Below are 21,209 nucleotides of genomic sequence, written 5' to 3'. Positions count from 1 at the left end.
ATTCTTTATTCTTTGTTCACCTTTATGTCTCCACTGGGTGGTGTGGGTATTTAATGCACTATTATCAGCCTGTGCACTTGGCTCCTATATGGCCAGGCAGTAAAAACCCCTCTCCCTTTCTTTCCAGAAATATTATACTTCCTCTAGAGGGGGTCATGAAGGAAAGAGCGCCTTCGAAGCCAAATTCGGCACACCCTAAGGTAAGGAGAGTATAGGGACCTGATTGGCCCAGAGCACCTGAACCAAGTCGGCACACGACAGGATGAGGGTGTCGGCATCCTCCTGTTAAATGCTTGCTTCCTGCTGTTTTGCTGTTCTTTTCTTTCTCTCTCTCTCTCTCTCTCTCTCTCTCTCCTCTTTTATCTTTCACTCTCATCCCGTTCTTCAGGCAGGAAGTCATTGGAATGGAAAAGAGTGAGATGATGATGGAGGGGAGGATGGAGGATGAGAGGAGGTGGGGTGGGTTGTGCGTGTTCTTCCAAACAAGCAGCACCCTGCCCAAACAGCTAATAATCCTAAAGATAGATAGATAGAGAGGGTTTGAGGAGGAGAAGGGATGGAGTTGGGGGGGGGGGTCCTTCTCTAGGGTCGTGCTCAGAGGGCATCGGGCAGCACGAGAGGCAGGATGTTATGGTTTATTCAGCCCAGGAGTGGGGGCGATGTGGACAAGGTGCGCCTTGCCCTCAGCACCAACATCAGTGTGATTTATAGCGGCGCTGGCAGACGCCTGCGTCCACGGGGAAGTCTTTGAAATTGGTGTGTGTGTGTGTATGTGTGTGTACATTTACATGGCTTGTGCTCATGGCTATTGTATATGTCTTTGTATCTCTTTTTTTTTTAACTTGTGTTTTAAGTGTATGTGTGTCCATGAGTGCTGTAGTTTTTGACCTGTGGTTGGAGTGAGCTCCTGTGAGGCCCAACAGAGGAGAGATGGTCAAGCTTCTCAGATTAATTACAAGTTCCACACACGCATATAGAAAAGACCATGAAATAGCACAGAAAACAGATGGACCAACCAATTTTTGTTACTTCGACTGAAATTGTACTTTTCGGAGTCTGACTTAGACAACACATTTGGTCGTGTGTATGCTTCAGTCAGTCCCGGAGAGGCTAAGGTATTCCTCTGCCGCATGTAATGTCAAACAGCGCACAGTCGAGGAGGCATCAGCCTGGTGGGCGCATGGGCGGAAACAACATATTTCTAGATAGATTAGGAGATTAACTTTATGCTATTCCTGTTTCTTTAATTGCCTTTAAATTTAAGTCCACCATTCAACAGGAATGCCCCTTGCTAGCTTCCCAACATGCTTTAAGTGACGCTGAAGGTGAACCAGAGGAGTTTTTCCGTAGAGACAATCTTAAATCTATTAGCTTTGAGTGAAAAATTAGCCTCAGGGAACAAGTGTCGGTATTTGCAGGTTGCAGCGTAGCCGGTGGTTACCCGGTCATCGACCTCCTATTTCTGTCTGCTGCTCACTGTTTATAGCCTGTATGGCAACTTGAGACATTTTCATGGAGTTGAAAGATGATGGATACTAGCTGATTGTTTCAAAAGTAAATGGCTTACACTGAGTTAACAGTTTAAAACCACTACAACGGCTCTGTTAAATCCTAAGACTACGGGCATTTTACTGACCTTGCATTTCCGCCAATGTGTAGCATCTCTTTTGCTTCCCACTGGGTCTGAAACCCATTCAAACCTGACTGGTCAAAGCTACTCAAACCAGAAGCTTCCCTCCTCTGCCATTTTCTCCCTTGCCTACAGATTCTGTATTATATCCAGAATCTATCAACCAGCAGTAAACAGGCATACTGCCACCTATTTCGGAGGTATACTTTTGTCAAAAACATGTTTCTTCCCCACTTCTTGTACACGTATGACGACAACGAATGTAGTCCAATTAAGTGGCCTAATCCAGCTGTCACGATGGCTTCATTTTAACCGTAGAATTTCCTTCGTATTCCTACGGATACGGTACAGTGGCGCATTCTGATTCAAGCAGCTCATCAGTTGCACTGCCTGCAAATAAAGGAAGTTCTACGGTTAAAGACTGTAGAGCCAAGAGAAAAGGCCGTGTGACAGAAAACATTAAGCTAACAATGTTGATTTTTTTTTTTTTTTAGGTTGTCCTTTATTTAGTTGGATAAAACATGTTTTCAGCACATCCTGTCCACAGCACTACAACAGTGAGCTACAGAGCTGCCGGCCCTGCTACAACCCCACTTCAAACAATCCAAACTATCCCTTTAAGGTCATTCGAAAATTCTGTTTCCATGGCAGCATCTTCTTTGCAGTATTTCCCTAAACGGGTTACTACATTACAGATAAGAACTAGAGATTTCATTTTCAATTAACAAGTAGCAGAACAACAGCCTCCACCATCTATGTCTGCATCTCTGTCTGTGCAGGCAAATAATAACAATGTTTGCCTCCTCCTGACCTCCCCTCGGGCAGCCCAATCTTCTCTGGTGTGAAAGGTCACCGAAAGGTCAAGAGAGGTCACCAGCAGCGAAGGGCCACTCTGGTGTGGAGGCCCTGCTGCAGCCCTCATTGGGGTGGTCAGAGGTTACAAAGATACATAAACCAGACAAGAGGGTGCCAACAGGTACAAGATGTGTGAACGGCTGAAATATGAGAGCCGACTGTTGCAGAGAGCCACACTTAGAGCCCATGTGTGCTACGAGAGCCTCTCTACATGTCACTTCATACCCTATAGAAAGCCTCTTTATAGTATTTAGGGAAGTGTACTGATCCCTAATTACCCTTAATTGTCACAGCTTTGTGTGTGTGTGTCTGTTAACCAACCATATAGTCATAGAAGCCATTAAAAACTCATTAACATGCATTTTATTTGAAGCCCCCTACCCCCCTCCATACACCCCTAATGTATTTTCCGTGACTTTTTCTCCCCCCCCCATTCAGATTTAATTTAACAGCCATTCTTTGATTTTATGACTTGCCTCTGTTATTGTAGGATATCTTCTCCCTTTCTTGTAATTTTATTTTATGACATGGAGTCAACGGAGAACAATACGCCCCTGAGGGAGCACCACTTAGCCCACCTCCACGCCAACAAATATAATTACCGGCGATCAGAAGAGTGAAAACAGACCGCCGCTTATCTACCGCAGCCTGCGTTTTTCTTTTTTTTTTTTATCTTTTAAAGGTCCCACCGCTGAATGATGCAGTGGAAATAGTGGGCTTTCTGCCACTTGATCCACATTGTGACAGGAAAACACTTCAGAAGTTCTAAGAGGGCCTCATTCATGAAATGTTCTTAAACATTTATTTGTTCTTACAAAGTATTGGATTTTTTTTTTTTTTTTAATTTGACCCTCAATTTTTTCTTGTTTGTAACTTCTTGCTATAGAGGTACCAAATGGAAGTCAGGAGCAAGGAGTTATAGATATCCATCAGGCTTTGCTTCCTGTCTGTGAGAATTCGGGAGATAAAAAAAAATCCATGAATGTGTAAGAAGACATTTGTGCGTGAGAACGTTGGTTGTATCAGGCTCCGCGCTGGCTCGCTAATGCATTGTCCTGAGGAATTGTCATCGAATTTGCACAAAAATCCACTGGGACTCAAGAATGACTGTGAAAAATATTTCAGGTCAAGGACAAAGTTCATGGTCACTGTCATCTCCCGTGCACACAAAACCTCAGGGACGCCTCGAGGAAATTTCTTCAAATTTGGCACCAATGTTCACTAAGATTCTTAGACAAAAGTCGAAGCGGAACGTGACCGTCGGCTCTCACGAACGTGATATCTCAGGAACGTCGTAAAGACATGTTTTCAAATTTGGCCCCAATGCCCACTGGGATTCATGGATGAACCTCAGTGACGTCGGCGGTCTAAATCCAAGGTCGTGGTCATCTCACATGAATGTGATATATCTGGTAGGCCTTGAAGGAATTTCTCCAAGTTTGTTACAAACGTCCACCGGAACCAAAAGATGGCATGAAAAGATTTTGTGGTCAAATTTCAAGGTAAACATGTTAAAATACATCAATATTTCTTTCTTTTCTTCTTCTTTTTTTTTTAAAGGAAAATATTCAGCCTAAGAGCGGCCACGTTAAATTGTCACATTATTGAACAGAGTTTGGCGTGGGTGTAAGCTCACCCTCCACCAACTGTGACCGCGGCCTCGCCGTGAGTGAAACAAGCCAGAAGTAAACATCTAAAGTCCTTTCGTGTTTACCAAGTAAAGTCCTCTGCTCCATGTTGACAGGTGAGAGTTCATAGGAGCAAAGTTGGTCCCCTCCCTCCCGATGGGGCTGCAAGCCTGAGTGTGTAACCCCCAAGAAATAGTGAGTGTGTCAAACAGAGGGAGAGATAAACAGGGAGAGATGCTGAGGGGGGTGTTTGACTTTGAGCGCGTATAAGCCCTTATTTCATGGTGCCATTGTTTGTTTTAAGGACGTCAGGCTTAATACAGTTCCGGGCGATTTCCCAGCATGTCTGTGCGCTCAAGCACCTCCAAGGCGCTCAGTGAGTGTGTGTGTGTGTGTGTGTGTGTGTGTGTGTGTGTGTGTGTGTGTGTGTGTGTGTGTGTGTGTGTGTGTCGGGCAGACATTTTTTTAAAAGCTTGTTGGTAAGAAAGTACTGAGTTGTTTTCTGCTGAAGAAATAGATAATTTCGAGGATTTTGATGGCAAAGACTAATGACTGTAGTTTTAATGAGTTTGACTGCAGCCACATTCCCATCAGCCTCGCTGAGCAGCATTCTTTTAATTGCCTATTATTTCCACTGGGGTCAGACATGAAGCTTTATTTAATGTCGGAGGAGCGAACAGCCCAAACAGTCCTCTCTTATGTACATATGTGTTGTCATGTTTAACAGCAGCGTTACAAATCCTTATAGTTTCCATTTCTTATTATTAGATTTGCCTTTGAGTTCATCAGTGTTTGGAACGTGCATGTTCTCATCTTTTACTGGCAACTTCGAAACATCTCACACACACACACACACACACATGCAAATAAAGCAGGTTTGAATTTGAATGTTCGCAGTACTGAATAGAAGGCCATAGACATGACCAATCTCTCTCCCTCTCTCTCTCTCTCGCTCTCTCTCTCTCTCTCACACACACACTCTCTCACACACACTCACTCTCTCTCTCTCTCTCTCTCACACACACACACACACACACACACACACACACACACACACACACACACACACATAATCACCGCTACTTGTAGCTTAGACAGAGAGATGTGGGTCATGGAGGGCTGCACTCTGGCAGCTATCACAGCCAAGAAATAATATTAACATATATATGTAAATTGCTGTTATTTCACTACGGCACAAGGACAAATTAGTCTCACATTATGTCAAACACGTTTCTGCCTCTAAATGGGTTTAGCCAACAAAAACAAGTGATATATATAAATATTTTTCCTTCCACATCCTCATCTTCATCATAGAAAACTGAATATATTAAGTGATGGACATGAGGCCCGGTGAGGACTTCTAGGCGATGAGAGTCAGACGCCTACTCACTTATTACAGCCGGACAAATCATCCTCTCCTCTCCTCCCTCTCTCCTCTCTCTCTCTCCTCTCTTCTCCCCTAAACCACCTTTTTATTCAGGGACCCGGAGACCTCTCCGGAACAAAACAGCTTTTAGCGCTACCATTTCTCTTTACTTGCGTTTTCCTCGCAAATAGCGTCTCTCTCTCTCTCTCTCTCTCTCGCTCTCTCTCTCTAAATTGTGTCTTTGAAAAGAAAACCGCGCTGTTGTAGAAGCTCATCAAGTCATTATTTGGTTAGGACCATTTGGCCACTGTTTGCTGATGATCAAGAAATGTGTTCCTTTCTCTAATAAAAAACGTTTTTTCAACAATAATTCACGTCATTTGAAATTTAGCAAAACTCCGTTTGTTTGTGTCTTTTGGTTGTTTTGGGTTTTTTTCCCCCTCTCTTCAAATTTATAGTCTAAATTAGCTGAAAGGCCCAATAGTCTATTATTATTGATAATTATAATAATTATGAAAAGAAGAGGAAGAGGTAAAATATAATCAATAGTTGCGATGACCCGCGGTTGATCCAGATTATCCAGAGGAGAATGAGGCTACTGGCTCCCCTCCAATCCGACATACCATCAGCAGCTACTTCATTGTGGTCAGAATGCGATAAAAACCTACCTTTATAACACCTCTGGGAGAAATATTCTTTTCACAGCCTCCCTCTTCAGAATTTGGGACCAAAATCTAATAAATATGTCAATCATTTCAGCTATCAGCGCGCATAGCCAGAGCGCACTATCAGTCTTGGGCATCGAGATGTGCCCTGCTCGACAACCCCACACCCCCACCACCACCACCACCACCAGCACCACCCGCCTAAAAAGAGGGAGGAAAGTCAGTTTGAAATAAATAGTTGATCCACCTGGAAAGGGCCGCGATAAGAGCAACCGGTGTTAACCAACACGTTTCCTACACCCCATCCGAGTCTTCCTTTTCCAAACACGCGTTTCTTTAATGTCCCGGCCTGTTTTTCCAGCCTGTGTGCGCACCGACAGCGCCCAGGGGAGCCGAGGCCAAATCAGCCACAGGCCAGTTGGAGAGCGCGGGGTGGGGGGGTGGTGGTGGTGGTGGTTGTGGTAGCGGTGGTGGGTGTGTGGATGGGAGGGGGGCAGGGAGAGGGGGATGGGTTGTGGGGTGCCCGGGACACCTGCTTTGGAAAAGACACTCCAGACACAAAACTTTGCTGACTTGGTTGCAATTTGCTCGCCCTAAAAACACACACTTGCTTGCGACATGGAAAAGAGACTCGCCTTTTCCTTTCTGGCACCTGATTGAGGGGAATATGGAAAATAAGATTTCTCGTTAAGTACTTTAGGATCCTGTTTGTTCAGCAGATGAAAAAAAGAAGATTATGCGCGCAACGCACGATAACCACAATTTATGTAAAAAAAAAAATCAACTGGCTGCAAAGGTAGATTAATAATAATAATAATAATAATAATAATAATAATACATTTAAAATAATTTTCAACGGGCTTCTAATCTGAGGTAGATGTTATCTGTATTTGCAGGAATCCAGCCACAAAAAAAATGATCCAAAATTATCCTTAGAGTCAAAAGAGGGAGGAGAGAGTGGGGAAAAAAAACTGCATGAAGATTAATTTTAGTGCCACAAAAATGAAACATTCCTCACACATTTTCAGAAACAATTCCTGTACATCACCTGTTGTTCAAGGTTGAGAATTTAGACATTCGTAAAGCTCCGAAAATGCAAAAAAAAACAAAAAAAAACCAACACCAAAAAACAACAACAACGACAAAAACCAACAACAACAAAAAAAAAAGACAATTCGCAGTGAGCAAAGCAGCGGTCACGGTTTCTCCTCAGAGGCGTCAGGCAGGTTTCTCGCTGGAGAGGATCAGATGTCAGTGTTACAGGTGGGGATATTTCAAAAAAGGAGAAGGAAAAAAAACGAATACATTCTCCAACCTCTTTCGATTTGCGAATAAGAGAAGCTTGACGCTTTTACTTAAAGTTTCTAGACGCATTAAATAATCTTTTTTTGGGGGTCTTCTTCTTCTTCTTTTTTTTTTTTAGCGCAGGGCTGCATAGTTTCATTTTAGCGGCAGGCTGCTGAATCCGAGTTTCATGATCATATTCGCGCGTTTCACGAAGAGAGACGATAACTCTCCTCACACGTTCGCCTCCCTTTTCATTTAAAATAAATAAATTAATACAAATTCCGAATCAAAGCCTCGTATTCGTAAATCAAACTTTACTCTAACCAACCAGAAATTAAAATATCTCTACATGCCACTTTGAACCTCCAATACCCAAGTGACTCCCCGGATTAAGCCCCCCTTTAGTCCGAATATGTGCCAGAAAATACACGTTACTGTTGAGAAGGAGGGGGAAAAGTCCCACTACAGAGTTCAATTTGAATTAAATGGATTTATTAACGCAGTGATAAATATGATCCGAACATGCATTAACAGCTCCTCCAAAGAGATTAATTTGTGTTTTCACTGCAAAACGTTACGAAGAGATCGCTACAAACATTTGTTCTCTATTGGATTCGTATATTTAAAAAAAAAAAAGTTTGCTTTTTGTCATCAAATGCTCTTTAAAACTTAGGAATAGTTTTAATAAATTCTTCGGATCCGGCCTCTTTCCCGTTTATTACTGTCACTTTCCCGTGTGAGAACGCGCAGCATGAGAGGAGTGTGTGTTTTATGTGTCAGAGTGACTCTTACTCTTCGGTGAAACTGGAAGAAAAATGATTTGTAAAACAGCAGTAATTCCTTTTGTCCTACAGCGCTCTCTCTCTCTCTCTCTCTCTCTCTCTCTCTCTCTCTCTCTCTCTCTCTCTCTTCTGCTCAAGTCCCACATCCTCTGGTCAAGTTCAGTGCGTTGTTCTGGGAGCCGGACGGACGCTTCTTATTGGTAGGTTGCGACGGTTACATCACGCCGCTCGTGACGCGCACGTCTTCCTGTTTCCTTCAGCCGCGTCTTAAAGTGAATCTTTTAGTGGCGGAGGAGCGCTCCAGCATCCAGTCCTCTCCATCCAGCGCGCCTCCGAGACGCACACACTCTCTCTCTTTCTCTCTCTCTCTCTCTATCGCTCTCTCTCTTCCTCTCGCCCTCGCTCTTTCTCTCACTCTCTTGCACTCCCTCTAGGTCTCTCACTCTTTTAGTTCAAGCAGAGGATAGAGGGAGAGACCCGGCGAGTAGCTCGTCTCATCTTCTAGAGGTTTTTCGCTCGACTTTTTTTTTTTTTAATTCCAGCTCGGAGACACTCTTTCTCTTTTCTGACTCTCAGCATCCAGACATCTGCCGCGCTGATTTATGCGTGTATTCCTTTTTTTTTTATATATATTTTTGTTTTGGTCGCCGTCAGGTTGTCCCCCCCCCCCTCCCTCTTCATCTGCAGGGTAAGTAACCTTGTCCTCGGATACCTCCCTCTCTTGTTCAGCCTCGCCTGCGCGTGGTGGTTGGAAAAATAATAATGAAAATAATAAACAAATCATAAATGGAGGGTGTGGGTGTGTGTGTGTGTGGGGGGGGGGGACGTATTCTAGCGATCCGCAGCTGTTCAGACATTATTGGCTGTGGGGTTTTGTTTGTTGTTTTTTTTTTTTTTTTGCGCCCCTCTTCGCGATGAGTGAGCAGACAGGCTCCCGTATTTTTTGTTGCGAGGATGATTTGTGGACGGTAGCCCACCTTCCTCATCACAGCGGAGATCGAGTTGATTTGCAACTTTGTGAAGTAAGTTTAGGGAGTCTGCGTGCGTGCGTGCCTGCGCACGCGCGCGCGCGCGCGTGTGTGTGTGTGAGAGAGTGAGTGAGTGTTAAAGCGGCAGAAAAGTGCAGTGACGAGTTGGATATTTAGATGGATATCAGTTTTTGTTTTCTCGCCTCAAATCCTTAAATTCACTCCCTCAGTCTCTTTGTCCTGTAAATCACACCGAGGCTTTTTTGGTAGATGTTTTATGTCGGCAACACTTAATAAAGAACCGTTTGTGTTGTCGGACCATCAGCTCGTTGCATTTCATTTCTTTACCGTTGTCGCAAAAGTAACAACCAGGTGTCCCAAGGAGGGATTTAGGTTTAGACTAACTCAAGTTCCGGTGCAGCCTATTGTTTGTTTCAGGCCCGAGTTTAACCCCTAAAGTTGTTGATATGTTTTTGTCGTATCAAGTAAACGTTTAAAAAATAATTGATACTCCAGTTTTGTTTTGTTTTTGTTTGTTTGTTTTTTAAAAAGGAGAGAAAATACAGGCAAAAGTCTGTTGTTGTTAATGTTTATTCATATCCATAGTTCCTTGGAATTGTTGAGGAGGTTTTTTTCTTAGAGAGAGAGAGAGAGAGGGAGAGAGGAGAGAGAGAGAGTACGCATGGGCAATGGGAGACAGGTGCGCCGTCGGAAAAGACAGGTGGTGGTGGTGGTGACTATTTCAAGCTCATTGTTAAGATCCTCGGGATCAAGTCAGGTTTTTTTTCCCTCCTCCTCCTCCTTCTTCTACTTCTTCTTCTTCGAGATGTATCACCTCCTGACTCAACTGTTGGATCTGGCTGTCAAGACGTGTGCCAAAGTCGTTTATCAAAGGGTTTTTATTCTAGAAAGCTGCTCTTTCTTCTCTCTGATGGTTTAAAGTGGGAGATACTTCATCTTACGTCATATGAATCTGTGTTTTAATGATTAAATCTTGTCAATTTACAAATTTTAGAGCGTTCACATATGTGCTGCATCACCAAACTGCCACGGCAAAAGTTATGTGTGTGTGTGTGTGTGTGTGTGTGTGCGTGCGCGTGTGAATTAAGTGTGTATGTGCATTTTTATAAGGATATAAATTGTACAACTGAAGTTTTTTTTTGAATGACTTTTCAACTGCATTTGTAAAATAAAGATTCAACATATTTTTCGTGTTAAAACAAGAAAATTAGGAGTTCAAGAAAATGCCAAAGACTTCAAATGAAGTGGCTTTGAAAGATTTTGATATTTTAGTTCTCAATAACAATGTCTATCCAAATTATGCTTGGAATCTTAATCCGTCATTTGTAATAATTGTTTCTAAACTAGACATTTTGTAAAGTTGAAGCGAGTCTTTAAATCAATTTCAATCTGTATTTGCAGGCACCTGTAAAATTTACACCAGTGATAGACAACAGCCTTTTTGCTATTTTATTATTTTTGTTTGATGCTGCTGTCATATTTTATGGCTTCATATAAAAAGAAACTACAACATGTTGCACCACGTTTGCCTTTTACGCTGAAACTTGCCGAATTTCTAAATGCTCTAAATTAAGAGATATTTTCGCATTTTAAATAGAGGTTAACATTTGCAATTGTCATCGCATTTAAGTCTGGACGCAGATCATATGGCTCTGACAATAAGACACAGCCATTGCTGCTTACATAGCATTATTGATGCAGGCCTGTACTGACAAAACAGTTTGCTTTCAGGGAGGCATTTGGGTATTTGTAAGAGCGCTTTAAGTTGCTCCTTGCCAGAGTTGACCCCTCTGACCTATCCATTTGAGCAGAATTAACTGCCCTTGCCAGATGAAAAGGCAAACAAAAAACACAGAAGTGAGCTCATGCTGGCACCAAAATCAATTGGCCTATTTTGTGTTTCTTTTATGTGAAATTCTAAACTGTGATGGCCGTATCGATTAATGTGAACCCAAACGTGCATTCTGAAACCGCGCTATTACATCTAAACTTGAATTTTTTTTTAAGCGATTGAATTGACCAGATTACAGTTTATTGAAGGCTCTTTAATGATTGCTGATAATGAATATTTCATGCCTCCCTTTATACGCCGCTTTTTTTTGATAAACATAATCTTAACCCTATTTTTAAATTTTATTTCTCAAAGTAAAAAGCGACTATGTCGGCTCATGACGCACAAACGTGGAAATGAGGACAAGTACTTAAGTAATTATTATAATTTTATGCAGCTTTGTGTTCCGTGGGAACTGGTTCAGTGTCGCGCGGCGTGTAACAGGGGACAGGATAAAATGTAGGACTTTGCCCTGGAATGTCGAGGGAAGGCCTAATTCTGAACCCATCTCACTCGCCTCCCAGATCCCTCTGTCTCTGTCTTCGCTGTCTAAATGCTATCATGAACATCCCTTTTGGTGTTGCAGCGTATAATTAAGAGTTGACTGTTTACTGGAGACAAAACCTTCCATGTTACATCCATGTACTTGTCTTAACTAGGACAATTTTTTTTTTTGTTTATTCTGAAACTTTAAAGTCTGTATTTACTTTAGTTTTTGATTTTAAACCGAAATGGTTTACATTCCAAAAATATGATTCCTTTTTATGCATCTGTGACCACCCCCCACCCCCACCCCCACCCCCACCCCCAAACACAGGTACACAGAGGCTTTGCTCCTAGAGGACTGGCTTGGCAGGATATGGCCCAATAGCAGCAACCCGTGATGCCGGACCATGACAGCGACTCCCTCCTGAACAGACAGACCAAGCGAAGACGTGTGGACATTGGTGTTAAGAGGACCGTGGGCGGCACAGCCTCCTCCACAGCAACAGCAACCACTGATAATATTGCCCGCGCCAAAGCAGCCATTTTCAGTGCCATGAACTCTCTGAGCTCTCACTCTCACCACGGACCAGACACCGACTCCATGGAGTGCTCTGTAGTGCAGCCACATGGTGGGCCTGGCGTTGTATCAGCTAGTGACAGTGAGTCCAAGTCCAATGTACTCCGAAAGCTACTGAAGCGGGCCAACTCATACGAGGACACCATGATGCCCTTTCCTGGCACCACCATTATCTCCCAGCTTCTCAAGAATAACATGGCTAAAAATGCCGGAGGACCTGATAGAGGAGAAAGAGTGGACAGGGGTGAGAGGGGAGATGTAGGTTTCCCTGGCTCAGGGCTCTCCAATGCAAGCTCAGATGCTCCCCAGGAAGATGCCTGCAGTAATTCCTCCCAAGACAGTACCCCTCAGGAATGTTTGTCACCATTTGGCCGTCCTCCTGGCCTGGGCACTTTTGACATTGAACGCCTCAATGATGAACATCTACGTGCCAAACGAGCCCGTGTAGAAAACATTATTCGCGGTATGAGCCATTCGCCTAGTGTGGTTGTACCTGCTGCTTCCCGCCATGAGCGTGACCACGAGATGGATGGGGAACGGGAGATGGATCTAGACTGCGCACCTCCTCAGTCTCAGCAGCAGGCTCCCAGTAGCCCTCGAGGAGGCGAGGTGTGCAGTAGCAGCAGTAGCAGCCGAGAGAACAAGCGTAAGCAGCGTCTGCCTCAGCAGCAACAGCAGAGCTTCACCCAGCTGGTGTGCCAGAGGAAGGAACAGAAATTGGAAGAACGACGACAGCTGAAGCTGCAACTGGAGGACATGCAGAAGCAGCTACGCCAGCTTCAGGAGAAGTTCTTTCAAATCTATGACTCAACTGACGACTCAGAACACAATGACCTCCACAATGACCTCCATAATGACATAGGAAACATGTCCGAGGACAGTCCAGCTAGGTCCGACAACGGTGGTGACGACAGGGGTGGAGATGACTTGCGCTCTGACAATGAAATGTCTGAACTGGACCCAGGCCATTTCCTGGACAGGGCACGGGCATTGCTTCAAGAGCAGGCTCTGCTGGGCGACGGAGAGAAGCCAAGAAGAGAGGGGCTCGGGCGGAGCAAAGGACAGGGAGGTCCAGGAGCCTCCATGCATGCTGAAGGCAAACAGCTGGCAGAAACACTGAAGCAGGAACTCAACTCAGCTATGACCCAGGTGGTGGACACAGTGGTTAAGGTGTTTGCCAAGCCTCCGCGCCCCACACCCCAGCAGGCCTTTCCCACACTTTCCCTACCTCCTGAAAGGTTCCCCACTGCTGTGAACGGAGACAACCCCAACTTCCACACCGCCAACCAGAGGCTGCAGTGCTTCGGTGATGTCATCATTCCCAATCCACTAGACTCCTTTGCTGGCATGCCTGGAATTCCAGGTGCCACGAACGACCAAACTGAGGCGCTGCCTTTAGTTGTGAGGAAGACTCCCAGTGACCACCACCACCAGTCCACAGCTGTGGGTGCCCATGGGGGTCACCACCACCCCTCTCTTCATCCCTCCTCACTCTCGGCCTCTATGGGCTTCAGCCCTCCATCCTTCAGACACCCTTTTCCCCTGCCTCTCATGGGTTACCCTTTCCAGAGTCCCCTGGGTGCACCCACAGGTGGTTACACAGGCAAGGAGCGCTCCTCACCAGACTCCATGGACCTGTCCCGGGAGACCACAAGCCTGAGGACCAAGATGGCATCAGGTCACCACCTGGGGCACCACCATCGCTCCTGTTCACCAGCACACCCTGGCAGCACAGCCGAGGGACTCTCCCTGTCCCTCATCAAGTCAGAGTGCAGCGATCTCCAGGACATGGCGGACATCTCCCCTTACTCAGGCAGCAATGTATCCTTTAAAAAGTTTGATCGGTGAGTTTGTGTTCTGAGGAGATTGAAGGAAAGTGTGGTACAGATCTGACCAGTTCATGCTCTCCTTGCCAGGATTTTGTTGCTCTTTGTATGGACAGGTACAAATCTGGACCTCAAAGAGTTAAAAAGTAAATCTTCCTGAGACTAGCCTAAGAAAATTTTTGTGATGAATCACTTTTCCTCCCACTGCTGTTCTCATCTCCATTGCACTGCATTGTTGTATTTATTTTTACACCCATACCTCTCCTTCTAACAGCCTTTCTTCCATCTTCAATCGTAAGTGCTTTAAAAGCTCTCTTGTCTCATATCACTTACTCAGAAAGATTAGGTCCCCACGACATTTTCTGCCCCAATTCCTTTTAAAAAAAAAAAAATGGCCTGAAAGAACAAGGAGTTGGATAGCATCCTGGCACACAATAGTCTTATATAGCCTCCCTTATAGTTTAACCCCAGCTTGCCCCAATCATGCCCTGTAGATAAAGAGGCCGTCCCCTATGGGAGGCTCAAGTTGTATCCCCCACGGACTCGGGACTAATAGCTTTGACTCCCTTCTCTGTTTTCCCCATACCTCCATAGTCTTCCAATGCTGTTTATGAAAGTTTGATTTGCGTCCTTAGAGAGGCTTCAAGTCATTAACATCCATCACATGCTAAAGAAATACCTCCTACCAGCTGTACTGAGGATATTTAAGATGTCTCATTTTTGTTAGCACCTGAGCACAGGGCGTTCTGTGCGTATGTGTCATTGCATGTGTCACAAAAGGTTCGCCTGAGGACTCAGTAAAGATGTATATTTATGATTGCTTGTGTTTTCTCTTGTGTTCCTCTTATCATCCATTCGCTGTTGTAAAAAGCCCACAATCATTGTCATTTCTTTTTTCTTTTTTTTTTTTCATTTCATAAAGATCTGTCAACAGCCCGGGGGGCCCTTCGGCTGTTGCTTGGCAGCCGAATACTTCTTTTTTTGTTTTCCCTCCCTGCGAACCCCCCCCCCCCTCCCTCCTCCCTGTCTTTTCTTTGAAGCGGACGTTAACAGGTGTTTGCAGCGAGCTGTTTATCTTTCATTACCTCGCCTTGTCTTGTCTTCTGACCCAAGGGTGAACGCTTTCCAGAGATCCATAATCCTTTGCTTCTACAGGCTCCCGATGGAGGGATGAAAAGAGAAAAGGGAGAGAGAGACATACAGAGATGGAGAGAAAGTAGAAAACAATCAAACAATAACCGCATATGCCAGATGCTGTGGCTTTCATTGTACCATTTTTAAATTCTGGGTATTAACTGATGTTCTACCATAAATGGAAAGAAAAGGCAGAACAATATGTCCTCATTTGTCACTTTTTTCCCCCTTTTGTATTTCAGCAGTTTATTTCACAGGTTTCGATAGTTGTAGCTGGTTCCATTAATTGTAGAATTTTTAATATTCCCTAGTTTTCAAACCCTCAGAGGTCAGAGACAGCTTGTCAGACATTTTGTGAGGTGTGTTCAAGTTCACCAGCTTACGGCGCCGTCGAGGAGCAGATGGCCGCTATCACTTCCCTCATTTGTTCTCAGTCCGACTCCAAATATTCTTGTCCCTACACCTGGAATTGGGAAGTAGAGCGGCTATTTTCCTCTCATTACTTTGGGCTTTGGAGAAGTGTTGTGAGAATGATCATGTCTTGTCAGATGTGGCAGACGAACAGCGGGCCAGCTGGTGTGAGTGCACCATCATGACAAAATAATAGCCTCACACGCCACCCCTAAGTCCAATCACAATTACATTTGCAAGCTGTGAGGGAATTAGAGATGAAAATGTCTCATCAGGAGATGTGGAGCTTCTTAATTGTCAACTGAAGGGAGGTGAAATTGTGTTTATGCCTGTTAACAGTGAAGTTTTAGAAAGATTATTTTAATTCCAATAATAAGGCGATGCTAGAACTAATTTGAGAAAAAAAGCAAAAACAAATTTAAGTGTATATGCTTTCACGGCAAAAATACACCATCCCACCTTGTCTCAAAGAGCCCTGTTTTTCTCCATCTCTCCCTCTTTCTGTCTGAGGATCCATTGTATCCCCTCCACTTGGAGCAGATGGTGTGGTGTGGAGAGTGAAGTGCTGCTCTTTTGGCCAGGCCTGACAGAGTAACACCAGTCTGCCAGGGTTTCCCCCACAAGACCCTCGCTGCGTATACAACTACCTCTCCTGCTCTCCCCACTCTCTCTCTTTCTCTCTCTCTCTGTCTCTCACTGAATCAGACAAAGTAGACAGGGTCTTTAAGGAGCCAACCCAGCGTGGTTCAGCATTTGCTGGCTTTGCTGTGTAACCCTGAGGCCAAGGGCAATCCAATCTAGCAGCTGATGCCTTCTTCCCACTCTATGGTTACAGCTACATCTGGACACTTGACTGATTTTAACGATCACAGCCGTCCCCGTAGATCATAAATAATGTCAAGCAATGTATTTTGTGCGTTCAAGTGTAAATGCTGCTCGTGAAAACTTAGCGCCGTGTCTTTGGGTGTGATCTCAAACACAGTCTTGATGAAAAATCCTTGTTGAAACAGCCTGTTTTAACATGCAGCCCCCCACCCCCCCACCCCATTCTCATTCCCTCTTTTCCATGTCTTATCCTCCAGATTGATATTATCAGATGCATTATACGGACGTTAATTCACCATGGAAATGGCTTGGGCCGTTCGGTGGCGCAGATGTGTTTCAGTCCCCCCCATTACTACCACCCTCCCCAATCTCTGGCTGAGTCCAAAGCATCAGAGCCCCTCTTCTTCTTCTCCTCCGCCTTGTTTTGCTCCTCCAAGGGTTTGGCAGCAGCAGAGAGACTGGGGGGGGGGATGTAAGGGGTGGAGCAGAGGGAGGAGGAGGGGGATGTAATTGAAGGTTGGAACCATGCTATCCCTCAAGGTGCCCCCACCAGCCCATCTCCATCCTGGGTGCTGGCGATCCATTAGGAAGACAAGGCCTCTGATATGTATTTGAACATGGCCGACACAAGGGTTATTGCTTGGGCCTAGAAATTGTTTTGTCACTGATACAAGCGCCAACATCAGACAGTCATATTCAGTCTTGGCTTGCGTTGTCGCCAAACCATTAGGCCTTCTTGCCCATCACTGGCGTTAACTGCTGTCTTTGTCTGTGATATGCAAATGTCCTGTTTTTTCTTCTTCCTTTTTTTTTCAAGTGCAGGGTGTAGGCAAAGGCTTTTGCTTGTTTTGACTGTGAAATGAGCCTCCTTATGTAAAAGCAGCATCTGTACTGGTGCTGGCCAGCGTTTTATTAACCGTGACACTGTCGTATCTGATATGGACAATGCTAATTGCAGGCAAATTGTCTCGCTTTGGTGCGCTGTCTTCGACATGCCCTGCAGCAACCTTGCACTCAGTCCTGAAAAAATAAGTTTGGTACCCCATCATCATCATCTTGCAGTAGTAACATAATGTATTTGAGACCTTCATTTTTTTCTTGATGAATATTTCCTTAATGTAAGCTGTTGTCAGATACAGGAGGGTCTCTCCCCCAACCATCTGAAGAAGGCAAAGCTCATGTTTTTCTACACCCGCTACCCAAGCTCCAACATGCTCAAGATGTTCTTCTCTGATGTCAAGGTGAGTCCAAACAATCCGTCTGTTAGTGTCACTTTTCTGAACATTATCGCGTCTTGACTCGACTTTGCATCAACCCTCCTAAGATTGTTATTCCTAAGCACGAGGATGGATAGCACTCCTCCGTTCTTTTCCGTCTTTTGACACATTTCATCCCTGCACTTTTATCGACACGCCTGCTTTAAAAAATAGGAAGTATGACTTATTAATTCGGACGTTCCAACTTCAGTTACCGTGAACAGTGTCTACTTGTCAGTCTTGAAACGAGGCCCTTTCCCTCGCTAAGTTATGGTTTATGCAAAAGATGAAAGAGGAGGAAGTTGAATGAGCTTACATGAGGGAGCTGAAGAGCCGATGAGTATTCTAAAGATAAAGAGTGAAATGAGTAATGGAGGGGTGGAGAGAGGGGCAGAGAGGAGGATGGAGCCTAGAGACAGAGGAGTGGTTATCTGAGCAGGTGTAGGGAGGACGGTTTTATAGAGGGGAGGGAGGGGGGGTCTGTTCAGCGAACATGGCAAGGATGAGCGTTGGCTCGGCTGGGAGTTTAATGAAGGAAATTTGGAAAACAAAGCACAATATTTAAGCTGCACAAAAAAAAAAAAACAAGAACACAATGGCCGTTGTAGTATGCTTGTTTGTTGGTGTGTTTGTTGTTGTTTTGTGTGTATGTGTGTATGTATGTGTGTGTGTGTGTGTGTGTGTGTGTGTGTGTGCGCGCCCCTCTCAGACCATACGGAGGGGTAAATGCTGTGACAGATCCAGGCCATCTTATTCAAATCAGAAGATAAAGGTTCCCTTTTCTCTCAGCTGCCCCCTCTTGGATGCTGCTGCCACCGACCATGATTTGTGGGTCATGTGACTTTCTCTCAGCAGATCACTGGTTTGGATGAAAAGGGGGCACATGTTGGCAAAGCGGTCAGGCACCTGTAAATGAAAACTCCTCGGGCTTCCAGCATCCCCCTTGATCACATATGACTTTGTTTTATTTACCGCAGCAGCGCCTACTATTAAAGGTCTGAACCACTTTGTTTGACTGACTAATCGCTGCTGAGGAGGTGGTCTCATCATGAATGGCCTAATCAGATACTTAAACAAGGTCAAGATAGTTAAGGGGATTATGAGTCACATTCGTTTGTTTTTGTTTTCAGTCAGGGGACAATGGACTCAAGTTGGTAGACATGTATGGGAATGAGACTATCTAATTAGATCCCGCCAGCGTGGCCTCTCAGCGAATGGCTGTTCTCAGACAAAAAGTCTTGAAGGCTAATCAGTTCTCGACTAATCAGGTCTTGAGTGTCAAGAATCTAATGAACGTGGGAAGTGGGTTGCCCTTACAACCGTGGGACGCTGTGGCTGTTGTTCTCCTTCGTTAAGCTCCTTTTAAGATGATTGTGACTTCTTTTTTTTTTTTGACTTTTGGTGTTGGTGAATTGTTTTGACAGATGCATCATAATACCATTGTTAGGGCTGCTAATGACGGCCCTTAGAATCATCCTGAATGCTTTGAGACATCTCATTATTATTGGTGATATTGTTTTGATGCCTGGTGAATAATTATAACAGATTAACAGATTAGATTAAGATAGTCTAAGAGAAAGGGAAAGTTGATTGTTTTGTTTTTTTGTCTTTTACTCCGTGGCCTCAATCAATTTAGGCCAGTCTTGCTGTGACAGTTCAGGAGGGTTTTCCCTCTTCTATATGTCATTCCTTCTCTTTTCTTTTTTTCGCTGATGGTGTGGCATAGTATATGTGCCTCGGTGGGGCCGGGGAGAAAGAAAAGCCAGCCGCTGGATTTGAGTCGCCGCAGTAACAAAAGCCCGCTTTCCAGGGCCGCTTTTTGTGTGCAGTCAGCCAATAGGCAGCCGGAGATTATCTCCCACAATTCACCCCTGCGAAAACAGGAAACGTTAGAAAGCCCTGATGACTGTGAAGGGGCTTACGAGAGAGAGAGAGAGAGAGAGAGAGAGAGAGAGAGAGAGAGAGAGAGAGAGAGAGAGTGAGAGAAAGAGAGAGAGAGAGAGAGAGAGAGAGAGAGAGGGAGGCCCGCACAGGCTTCTCTGTCTTTCTGCTCTCCTCTCCGGTTGTTCTGGATGTAGCTTAGCATGCTGAGGTCATCTGTGTGCTTTCTGCTCCATTGTTGACCGCTATGTCACAGACAATGTGGGAGACACACTTTGGCTTTGCATTTAAATGAACATTTTATCCAAACGAACCAAGAGGAAACTGATTTATTGAACATATTAATATATTAGCTGATACTTCTGGCAAGTGACGAAAATAGTTTAGGCCCAGCCACTTGAGTGTTTTCCTATTCTGGACTAAAGTATGTATCTGTGCATGAGCAGAGTGCATTTGTGCGTGTGTGTGTGTGTGTGTGTGTGTATGTGTGTGTGTGTGTGTGTGTGTGTGTGTGTCACTTTCTATCTTGTGCTGTTAGCGCTAAGCGCTGACCTTTCACAGGCTCTTGAGTGTGAGTGTGAGAAACACGCTCTCGCTGTCTCTCTCTCATCTGCCTCTCAGCCTGGCACACACACACACACACACACACACACACACACACACACACACCATTATACACAGGCTCAGAGTAACGCACACACATTTTCCTCACTACATCTCATGTCTGTGCTGGCTGACCCCTGCCAAGTCTGATTAAGGAGCTGCAGTGATGTGCTCCTTTGAACCGATTCCCTCCCTTTTACTCTGAACACTCTTCGTCCTTAGCTGCTATCAGGGGGTCTTGATCCCCCCACCAGCAACTTAATGAGCCAAGACTGCTGAAGGCTGCAGGGGGACTTGCTAAATTCACGGGTGTTTTGAGTGAAATTTATGTGGATATAATAGAATTTTCACCTGTATGTGCTGTAAATATTATGTGTGTGTGTGTGTGTGTGTGTGTGTGTGTGTGTGTTCAAGCCAGTCCAGTAGCACATACATCTTCTCCTGAGCTGACGGTATAATAAAGTAATCCTTGTCCAAAGTGACAAATCTATCTGTCACTCCACTGCAGTGACACCAAAGGTCTCTGGCGTGAGTGATGGTAACTATTTCAGTGGCTTTAATCTCACCGTGTAGTTTTCAACCTCATACGTGTGCACATATGCTCGGAAACATTGACACCCAATAACATCGGCTGAGGTTTAAAGCACGCCACCTGGAGAAGCGTTTTTGTGCCCTGTCACACTACGACTGTCTGCTGCATTGTGTGTGTGTGTGTGTTTAAGAATAGCCCCCGTGCAGCCAATGTATTTGTAAGTGTCAGTAGTTTGTTTGTTTGATGCTTCGATGTCATGACCCCAGCTTGCTGACTGCTCACGTTCCGACCCTCTGCCCCCTCCCACCGCAGAACACCATTGTCCGACAGCACTGACCTGCGCCCGTCCTCCTCTCCTCCCTGCATCCCCCCCCCCATCTCACCCTCCCTCATTTCCCCATTTATGCTCACCCTGCACTTTAGGGCAGCCACCATGCTACCCCCCCCCCCCCCCACCACCCCTGCCAAACAATGTCAAGCGGACTTATTCTTTTCCAGTCTGCCATTATGTCATCCACTGATCATTCCAGAAAGACTGGGGCTCACTCCTTTAGCCCCATCCCACCTTGGTCCAACTAGTTGCCTCCTGGGATTCGTCAACTTTTTCTGCTTGTTTTATTGTTCTGTCACCTCCCCCCTTCACCT

The 21,209-nt window shown here is 44.9% G+C and overlaps 1 protein-coding gene across 5 annotated transcripts in view; it reads left to right on the top strand.

Moving 5' to 3' along the window:
- LOC147242982 (prospero homeobox protein 1-like) overlaps window positions 1-21,209 on the top strand; it is a 44,732-nt gene that overhangs the window by 7,010 nt on the left and 16,513 nt on the right. For 4 of the 5 annotated variants that reach the window (XM_086189946.1, XM_086189945.1, XM_086189947.1 and 1 more), the window contains 3 exons: window positions 128-200; window positions 11,851-13,917; window positions 17,426-17,533. In XM_086189946.1, coding sequence (XP_086046072.1) covers window positions 11,917-13,917; window positions 17,426-17,533 — 2,109 coding nt within the window. In that variant the 5' untranslated portion in view covers window positions 128-200; window positions 11,851-11,916. Of the gene's footprint in view, window positions 1-127; window positions 201-8,527; window positions 8,902-11,850; window positions 13,918-17,425; window positions 17,534-21,209 lie in introns of those variants that run through there. The other variant, XM_086189949.1, reaches the window with a different exon arrangement.

Source organism: Aulostomus chinensis, chromosome 20 (genome assembly GCF_037954235.1).
Source record: "Aulostomus chinensis isolate RoL2024-O1b breed Wild chromosome 20, RoL_Achi_v1.0, whole genome shotgun sequence".
Classification (NCBI taxonomy): domain Eukaryota; kingdom Metazoa; phylum Chordata; class Actinopteri; order Syngnathiformes; family Aulostomidae; genus Aulostomus; species Aulostomus chinensis.
The sequence above is the reverse complement of the archived record's forward strand: the minus strand, read 5'-3'. Positions and strand labels throughout refer to the sequence as shown.